The sequence below is a fragment of the Lingula anatina genome, chromosome 1, assembly GCF_051362555.1.
Source record: "Lingula anatina isolate TDL-2025a chromosome 1, LinAna3.0, whole genome shotgun sequence".
NCBI lineage: Eukaryota > Metazoa > Brachiopoda > Lingulata > Lingulida > Lingulidae > Lingula > Lingula anatina.
The window spans coordinates 9,135,232-9,145,552 of NC_141767.1; the positions used below are offsets into that span (position 1 = coordinate 9,135,232).

The 10,321-nt window shown below is 33.6% G+C and overlaps 2 protein-coding genes across 3 annotated transcripts; one reads left to right on the forward strand and one right to left on the reverse strand.

The window, feature by feature from the left end:
* Positions 1 to 346: 346 nt before the first annotated feature.
* LOC106151868 (ubiquitin-conjugating enzyme E2 U) lies at positions 347 to 7,238 on the forward strand. Of its 2 annotated transcripts, none has more exons than XM_013525295.2 (10): positions 347 to 424; positions 3,291 to 3,356; positions 3,851 to 3,935; positions 4,095 to 4,187; positions 4,509 to 4,606; positions 4,849 to 4,975; positions 5,296 to 5,487; positions 5,648 to 5,744; positions 5,934 to 6,058; positions 6,218 to 7,238. In XM_013525295.2, the coding sequence occupies exons 2-10, from the start codon at positions 3,291 to 3,293 to the stop codon at positions 6,424 to 6,426; spliced, it is 1,092 nt and encodes a 363-aa protein (XP_013380749.2). In that variant the 5' UTR covers positions 347 to 424; the 3' UTR covers positions 6,427 to 7,238. The 2 variants fall into 2 exon arrangements, with proteins under 2 accessions (XP_013380749.2, XP_013380748.2); XM_013525294.3 differs by lacking the exon at positions 347 to 424 and adding an exon at positions 2,174 to 2,337.
* LOC106151869 (adrenodoxin-like protein 1, mitochondrial) lies at positions 7,210 to 10,307 on the reverse strand. The gene is made up of 6 exons (XM_013525297.2): positions 10,088 to 10,307; positions 8,808 to 8,862; positions 8,598 to 8,704; positions 8,390 to 8,477; positions 8,193 to 8,245; positions 7,210 to 7,889 (listed from the first exon to the last, which is right to left on the reverse strand). Exons 1-6 carry the CDS (start codon positions 10,263 to 10,265, stop codon positions 7,786 to 7,788), a joined length of 585 nt encoding a protein of 194 aa, XP_013380751.2. The 5' UTR covers positions 10,266 to 10,307; the 3' UTR covers positions 7,210 to 7,785.
* Positions 10,308 to 10,321: the final 14 nt, after the last annotated feature.

The following is a 10,321-nucleotide window of genomic DNA, read 5'->3' on the forward strand; positions in this document are numbered from 1 at the left end:
CTTGTCACTTTCTTACATAACTTTGTTCCAGATGCTTCTTTCGTGCCCCTTCGATCATTTCCATCAGCCGTGAACATAAGTACTAAGGGCTCATTCCCAATAAATATATCGTTCTACGTATATCGATCCAACTCCGCGGGAACTCTCGCTGAATGCAATCAGACTAACATATTAACACGCCTCCTCTTGTTTCCAACGTACTCGTATTATCACCAGGTTTTCTTTATTCTACTCAACGCCAGGAGGAAGCATGTTAATCTGGCTGCATTCAGCGAGTCCCCGCGGAGTTGGATCAATCTACGTAGAACGGCAGTTTCATTGGGAATGAAGCCTAAGACTACTAAAGTGAAAAAGGTCGTTGACAGTCATCATTACCGAACTGACCGTGGAGAAATTGACCTAGTGTCGTTCAGCATATGTCACAGTATGTAGCAATTGTTTTTTTTTTTTTTTTTCAATTATCTTGATTGTTAATAGCAGCAAAAAACATATGATTCCTATATTTAATTTCGATCACAAGTAATAAAACAAAACAAGTTCACGACATTGTATTGACACAAAAGTTACATATCTGTTTACGTCCCCTTATCGTTACTCTCCACAGGTAATATAATGCGACACATTTTTTTTTAATTTTGAAATTTACCGTAAATAACAGAATTTTCGAATTGTCATTCTAAAACCGCGTGACTATCAGACAGTAACAATGCGGAGAGGTTCAGAGATGACCCCAAAGCATTCTGAAAAAAAGTAAAATAGACCTGTCTAGGTAAGCAGTAATACATCCAAATACACCTTTCTTAGAGGGCAGCTGTATTTTCAGTTTTAAATCGTCTAATAAAATGTTAAAGATATACTACGCGTCTGTAAGGTGCACTGTAGGTGACATGCTTGAATGCAAATTTTCATAAACAAGTTAATTTAATTGCCAAACACGGCTCCAAACTGCTTTTTTATCTTAAGCATCTCAAAGAAAACCATATTACCTATGGGAAATGTTTGAGTTCGGATCTGGACGGAATGATGGTCCATCAATATTATTAAGCAATGACTGAGAAATTTGATGTGTTATTTTGAGGTTGTAATGTACTGGTATGTTGACTTCAGGCTATGATACGACAACGACGCAGGAAAAATATTACATAAAGTGAAATTCAGCTGTTTTTTATGAAATCATTAGATTTATGACCTGTGTTTTGGTGACTGTTGAATTACAACATGCAGTCTAAAATGTCACATCATTTGACGGTTGTATTATCATGTTCTTTATATATTTACAACCAATAATTCCCAGTTGAAAAAAAAACTTTTAAACTTGTTTGAGTACAAAATAAAAGCTGTAATAAAGAAAGATCGCATGCTCTAAAGCAAATTTGCTTGTGTCTAACACAAAATTATTCCTAAAAGATTTTTGATCGTGCTTTTGCTAGCTAGGCCTACCTTTTCATTATTGTTATAGTTTAACTTCGATTTCTCTGAGCAATCTATGCAAATATGTTTTTTAGTTCACGATCCTTTTAATAATCCCCACCTAATCTCGCTACATAATAAGGCTCCCTGGGTGATCTCACATTTCAATTTTTTCACAACTAGCGAAGTATTTAGTTTTATGTATAACACATTCAAGTCCCTAAACGCTAGCCCTAAACATAAATGTCGCTTCATTTTGAATACCCCACCCCTCGATACCATTGAATTTCAAGTAAACAAAAAACGTGAACGTGTGTATAATTTCAGTTAGAGAATGTCGCCATTTTGAACTCTTTCATCTAACTGGAGAAATGAAAATCATATAAGATCTAACGATGAATCATCTTCTTTTAGGCTTATTAAGTTAATTCTTATCAATTTGATTTGTTTGACATGTTTTTTTTTATTTTGATATACCAAAATTCATCGCTTTTAAAAGAAAAATAATGAATTTTAATTTCTGATTGCCATCTTTTTTGTCTTTAGACCTATTTTTATGTTTTTATTGCAATTTAGCTTTTGACGACTTTTCCTCCTTGCATTTGGCTCAACAGATAGGCCTACTATAAAATAATAATATATAAAATTTAAAAAACATAATAATGGTATTATTGGATTTCAATAGCGCAGAGTTATTAATTACGTTATCATATAACAGGCCTCCACTTATATTTGCATGATTTATTTCCTATCAGATATTCCCGCCATCCATATTCCTCTCCATCCGTGACCGTTCACACCTACACAGGAAACACTTAAAATGAGCTGAGCATGCGCACATATGCGTTGTGAAGGCAAACTAAAATGGAAGACTAGTCGAAAATCAGAATGCATCATTTAAAACTCTTTTTATAAAATACGGGAAAGGTGGGTGAAAATAACAAAACTTATAGAGCTTAAATATATCAGTATACACTAATAACTGATCTAAATGTCCATTGAGATTCTTCAACTTGTGTTAGATAGAATCGATGCGCACCCGCCGCTGCATTGCAGAGAAACCGAGAAACAGTATAATCGCTGTAGATTATAATGAACTGAATCTTAAGTTATGGAATGTTATAACTCAGTATTCCGCTCTGAACTAAGCAACGGATTGTGGGCTAGCAGTAGATTTGTGAAGGTGATTTCAGTCTGTGATAGTTTTTGCCTTGCTGCATGTAAAAAAGAGGTCCTTATTGATTGTTTCACTGTAAAGTGGCTGGAATCAGTTAGTCAGTTGCAAAGCTGTTGGAGATTTACCTTCAATTTTAGGCTGGTCTGTGGTGAGAGAAAGAGAGGGGATGGGGGGGGGGGGTTGACATCTTTTTCTTCACTTTTATTTATGTGTGGGCAAATTGATTTTTTTCATTGAATACCTTTGTCAGTGTATTGTCGAAGTATAGTTGATAACCATCCCTAGCACTCCTGTACACATTTTTAATATACATTTTTGTGCCAGTGTCTGATATATATTGGTAAAGTTAAGATGAAAATGATATATTCTGTTCGTTTGTTGTGCACCACCTATATGAGTTTTCCTTTAATGTGCCCCACACTGATAACAAGGCATTTGATGTTGGCCTCTTTTAAGCCAATTTTTCAGAAAATCCATCAATCACTGTTACAACAGCTTCTAATTAAAATTATCTGTATAAAATATATGCACCTATTTTCCCATCCAAAGCAAAGTTTGAAGCATATCACTCACCTTATCTTAATATCTGACTATCCCGTGATCAGTATTTTGAGTAAATGTGAAAGAGAGCAACAGAGCCAGAAACTATTATAGGATGTGTAACTGCAGCACTATCATTCAATTGCTTTTGTCTCTATTGTAGATGTTCTCCAGGCCTCATTTGCTGATTGAGAGAGATCTTCAGAAGATACAAAAGGATGACCTATGGGTAATGATACATATGCCATGTAACATCAGTGATGAGTAATGATTGAAAAAAGCTCATTGTTTATTTCAGTAATATATTAATCGCTGTGTAGCAAGACTGCATTTTAATATTGTTATGATATTTAGAATATTTTAGTTCTTTGTACTTATATTAGTATTTATTACTGTTCTTACTCATTTATTTAGTTTACATTGTTCACAGCACTGAGATGCATTTGAAGTGCATTCATTGTTTTTTCTTTATAAATACTATTATTATTATTATTATTATTATTATTATTATTATTATTATTATACCCATTTTTCTTCTTGTCAGTGAAAAAAAAATGGTCATAGTTTGATCATTTTGCTAGATCCAAGTAGAATCAAGTATATTAAGAACCCAATAAGTCATTGATCCCTACAGTAAGAAGCAATATAAGAAAACTTAGGACTCTGTATATTCTGACTAGTTCATTATTTACCTAGCAACAAAATAAAATCTTTCTTTTGTAGGGTATTGAAGCTTATCCACTGACAGATGAAAACATATTTGAGTGCACTGCTAAAGTTAAAGGTCTGAAGGGAACAGCATGGGAAGGTATGTTTCAATGCAAAGATGGGCTCTTATAAAAAATCTATTTTAATATTTTCTTATTTTTAGTTTTTTATGACTTGTGCAAAATGATATGTCTACTACAGGTTAGTGGTTTTTATATTTGACAGTGTATGTCATCTTGATTAATTAATGGTTTTGTAGGTGGAATATTCAGATTGTACATTCGATTTGATGAGCACTATAATGTGAGACCACCAGAGGTGTGCTTTCACACTATACCCTTCCATCCTAATGGTAAGTCACAAACATCTTGAAGCATGTTTTATATTGTTTCTTAGATGTGTAAATATGTTATATCTTACATCTGGTTCTAAAAAATTACATTTAATTCACTGGTTTAGTGAAACCAAGTGTTTACATTGGTTGCATTGGATACAAAAAATCTTTTTTCCAGTAAGTGAAGTCAAAGTTATATATGATATACTCAAAAATTTACAACTTTTCTTGGGAAGGTTTTTAGACTGAAAGATCTTCCTTTGTACATCAGTGATTTGAAAAAAAAATTGTCCACTATTTTGGTCAATTCATTGGCATACAACACATAATTGGTTTCAGTTGATGTGATTACTGGCAGACCTTGCATAGATTTCCTGGATGACTATACATTATGGAAGGACACCTACACCATAGGTTACATACTCATGAATATTCAGGTAATAAAGGCATATTAAAGTGGAAGAATGTACAGTCAAGTGTCACAAATTATTTTCTACTTTATTGACTTATATTATTTTTATCATTTCAAAATTATTAGGTATCACTGCAAACATATGTAAATCAAATCACCTTTTAACATAACTTTAGAAATCTCTGACTTCATGCAGTATTTTTCTCAATTGTGTACACTGTTGATATTTTAAAGATAATTTTTGCATTTTGCTCAATTTTCCCTCAGTTATTGCTGTGCAATCCAGTCATAGAAAATGCAGTCAATTTGGATGCTGCTGATATGCTCATAACCTCCCCACACTCCTACAGACAGATGGTGCAGGACTGTGTGGCTGCTAGCCAGAGAGTGGATGGTTAGTGCAGAACATGAGAAAGATAGCTAACTTGGTTTTGCTGCTTACAGATTTTAGTATTCTGATTTTGTATAAAGTGTCTTGGAAATCAACTACAGGTCTGGAGTGCCCCTTACTTGCTGGCAGTGTTTTTAAAAAGCTATGGGTAGTAATACCACTTGCCAGTTAGATTTTGTACGAAAACATAAATTTGCACTTAATTAAAAAATGTCTTGGATATATTGATGAAACAATCAAGGAAAATTCTCATAAATTGCTGAAATTGCTTAGTACAAACTTCTTTGATACAATAAAACCAAGATGGTTGTATTTATTTGTAGCTGGTCTTAGTCCACACCTGGATCAGGACACCAGAGTGAGGTTTGGTCCAACAGAGGTCAATGACACCAATCCACAGACGGGCAGCCAGTCCATTTCCCTACGGAAAGCAGCAAGGATATCATTTGATGATTATCTTACAACATGGACTGGAATAGCAACTTCAAAGAACAATTTTGAAGAAAAAAATCCATGTAAGGTTCTTCTTTACTTAAAAGAAGTAAAACATACTGATTTTTACACCATGCTATCTGAACTGAGAACTAGTGTTTAAAATCAAAGAAACAGCAATGGACTGAAGTACTCTGAGTCAACTTGGTAAATTATTTAATAATTATTTTTTCTCATTTCTAGTATTGGAAGCTCTCCAAGAAAACCCAAAACTTCAAAACATTCATTATGGTCTGACACTTCAAGAACTGGAAGAACAGATGAAAAGACAGCTTGACGAGTAAGCTTCATAATAATTAATATACATTTGTCATTCAATTACAATAGGAAATTAAAATGTTTCAGTTAAATCTCATTCTTAAAAAGTACGATTATTGAATTACTGGGGATGGACTTGTAGTATCAATAGTGAGGATTTGAAGACCTATTAAAAACATGCTTTTCACACAGATGTATTCTTTTATTTCAGACACAGTATGCTCACTTATGGGAAGTTTAAGAAAAAACAAAGTGAAGAAGAGGAAAAAGCAAAGAAATTAGCGCAATTAAATAAAATGAGAAAAATTTACCTTCCAAGAAGGACTCCACCTCCTGGTAAGGATATCATCATTGTACTAGCTTCTAAAGGACAAATAAATTTGCTTCTATTATGCTTGAATTGCATTTCTAAGACCATTTCATTAATGTTTCACATTTGAAAATAATGCAGATAATGCTAAGAACATCTTCATCTCACTTCTCTGTAACTTTCAGGTTCTACTAGTCCCAGTTTTCCCAGAAGTGCAACAGGACGAGTAAGTCAAGTATCAACAAATCACCATGGGCAGTTTTCCCCAAAGAGCCCTAGACATTTAGACCCTCCCATGGCAGTGACTGGGGAGAACCCCATAGGAGAGGCTTGGGAGCATGAGGTAGACGACTTAGTGGCATGGACTATGAAGTTGGATGAAGAAGCTCTGTGATAATAATTGAAATAATGTAGATAGATGGACCCCCCCCATAAGACAGCCATGGCCCATACAGTCACTATTTGCTGTGCTTATATATCTTCCACCAGGCATAAGTGAATCAGACCCCATTCCCATAGACATGCCATCGGTGTCACCAGGAGGATTGTTAATCTGTGTAGCTAATTGCTCTCATCAAGAATCCCTGCAGAGTTAGGTCAATCCATGTCAACCAGTGAGTCTATGTGAATGGGTCCCAACTCTGTAGTTATTCATTTTCAAGAAAAGTGAGTAGTACTACATGCATGTGACTTAGATACTAGGTTATGCAGGATATGAAATAATTGGGTTTGCTGTTTTATACCCAACTGAAGACTGTGGGAAAAAATACTTTGCATCAAAATGCAATAAGTAAGAAAATACTGCATCAGTAATGTTAAGACAATGCTACTTGTTGACTAAGACCCCATTCCCATAGATATTTAGATCGATCTATCCCCCTGGGGAGTCTCACTAGATTGGTGTCAGCTTAACCAGCTTAAATGTCTGTCCCGCCTACTAAAAGCTGTAAGGGGGTAATTAACTGTCATGCGCACTTGGCTAACAGCAATTTAGCGTGAACCCCCAGGGAGTTAGGTCGATCCAGATGGATTGATCTAAATCTCTGGGAATGCACTCTAAGCTCCTGCTGAAATTCTACATGGGGACGTCTGTCATGTTCAGATTTTACTGTGATATTTTTAAAGATACTTTTTATTGAGAAACACATGATTTGATTTTAATAAAATGCAGAGAAGATTCAATTTGACAATAAAATATTTACTTCATTTTTCTGAATTTTTACAAATGATGAAATAAAAAAAACATTTTATCAGAATCTCTGTGAACTCTTTCTATATGAAAGCACACTGTGAAAAGTCATGAGACCCGTAAATTGACAAGTTGATCTCCCTTTTTGAAGAGTCCACTGGAACAAGGTTGCAAAAGCAACAGAGTTATAAATCAGATCTCTTGTATTCTGTGCCTTCTTTTTTTTTTTTTTTACTAAACTGATGTCTAGAGTATAATGTTTCTAAGATCAACAAACTATCACAATTATTAATTTTAATGCTTGTATAATACATTTTTGTGCACACCTTACTTATACATTAAAACTATAATTGTTTGTATAGTAAATGAAGCAACATAAGTAACCAATGATACCTGAGCCTTGATAACAGAAAGACCTATTGATTGGCATTATTTACCCACTCAAGCAGTGATGAAAGAATTTTTAAATGCCATTAAACAAAAAAATTAACGTTTTTTGACAAATTTATCCAACTGAAACACTCTTAATGTCACAAAGACTTTTGATGCTATTTTCCGGAACTGCTAGTGAGGTTGAGGAACATGACCATCTACATAGAAGTTTCTAGTTGCTGATGGAAGAGTCAATTCCATTCCTTCCATTTCTTTAGTTAATATAATTTGGCAACCTGTAAAAGTAAATTAAAACTTTGTGAGGTTCCTCTTGCATGTAAACTGCATAAAACACACATGCTTTATTTGAAAAAAAAAATGCATTCTTTTTTATGATCAAAATTAAACATCAACTGGCTGGTTGAACAGCATGTTTTTTAATGTTATGACATTACATGATTCAAAATGCCAAAGATAAATAAACATACTGATCAATGTTTGCTGGAAAATAAATACAAAATTTACTGTTATAAAATACTAAGAGTTAATTCTTTCATAAATGATTGTTAATACATTGAAATCACATGGATATCTTTTACCTAATCTTGAATTTTCTTTTAAAAAAGGTGCCATGTCCAGCATGTCATCCTCCCTGAAACATAAACATTGTTTACACTGACAAAGACAAACTCAAAAACAAGTTTCCTGTTGCTTGGTATTTTAAGTACACATTACCAAAGAACTTAATTTAAAAATCTTATGTGAGAGTAATGAAATAATACACTTTAAAACTTACTTTTCATCTGGTTCTGGTAAAATATCTAAATAATCTTCATGCACATAAACATGACATGTGCTGCAGGCTAGGGAAGCTTCACAAGCACCTACAAAAAACCAATAAGACCCTTCTCACATTTAGTGGTATACTTTAGAGATAGTCTGTACTGGTGCACTTAGTAAATTGGACAATCTCACAAGATAAAAAGTTAATATGGAAAACTAACCTTCAATTTCCATGTTGTATCTTTTAGCAAGGTATAGACAATTATCACCAATTTTGCCTCTGATGGGATTCCTATTTCCTTTCTTGTCTATCACCACAATATTGACCCTGTAAGGTAAATTATCAATTCTGTGCATAATGTTACTATATGACATGCAATTTATAAGGTGCATACTAAATAAACAGATATATTCAAAACTGTCATACTCACACTTCATCTTCAGACTTTGGGTCCTCCCATTCATACTCTCCATGTAGCAGGGGACCTGTGTAATATGTAAGAATATATAATATGTAGAGGATACCAAGAAGCTTAAAATCAGAATCTGATACTTAATGTCTATCTTTCACTGATAAATACTTCACAATTACATTCAGATTAGTGGTTAATTTAGACAGTTCAACTTGTCCCATTTTTTTCAATTTTTTCCCATTTTTAATCCTTAAGTAATCTACATTCATTTGGTTTTATCATATGTTCTGTAAACTCACAACATATACATATATACTTTACTGTTATAAGTATGTATGCTGCTGGGCCAATTTTTTCACTTTGCCAATTTCATACCAAGTATATATATATTACCCTACTTGAGAGAAATCCTCAAACAGAAATTTAAACTATGTGTTCATGCCCAACCCTTATACTTTGTGACAAATCCCATGTGTATTTCACTATATTTCAATTTGAGAGTTGAAAATCTATTGGGCAACTACAAGCTCATGTTTAATACTGACAGTTTGTCACTGAGACTTTCCCCAAGTCCTCCAACGGCAATCAGGTGTTTCCATCATATATTTGGTATAGACAGGCCTCAAGACCTGACTCAGGGTATCCAAACATCAGATTTACAAATGAACTAGAGGATGTAGCCCAGGTAGGTTTACTCAGTTTGATGTTGTTCCAAAGTTAGCTTCTGTTTTAATAGGGTTTTCATGGTTATTTTTTGAGATTCTGTTTCACAAGCAAACCTTAATTTGGACTTATGGTCTATTCGGTTATGGTCTATTCGGAGTTATCAATTTAATTCAATTTTTTGAAATAATAATAATAATATTTATTTATTTCTTTACTTATTTATTTATTTTTTTAATGTAAGATTCTGTTTTATTTACTTATTTATTTATGTTTTATGTAAGATTCTGTTTCACAAGCAAACCTTAATTTGGACTTATGGTCTATTCGGAGTTATATCGATTTAATTCAATTTTTTAAAATAGTAATAATTATTTTTATTTATTTATTTATTTACTTATTTATTTATGTTTTATGTCAGACAAGTGCAGTTTTCAGAAGGTTTTAAGGTTCAAAAACCAGATTGATTGTTACCAAATGTGGTGACAGTTGAGCGTGGATGAAGCAAAGAATTAAAAATTCTGTTTTTAAAAGTACTAAGACATGGATTCTGTGATAGATGAAACCACAGGCACTTGTAAAGGTGTGTTACTCTGTCAGCGTGCGGTCATTACGAAACGCTTCAAATATTTTACCTGATGCAGTTCGAAAGAAACGTGATGGGCTAACGACGTCAACCCTCTGTTTCCTAAGAGTCTGCTTCTGTGACGTATTCCGATATTTTTTAGATGTAAAGGCAGAACAAAACGACCTCAATGCGCACATTTTACAAGAAAGTCCTTCAGCTGAGAACCTTATCATGGGCGCAGCCATTTTTGTTTACAAATGCCTTATTCAAGACTTTAGTTTCGTATCTGAAACTAACTTGG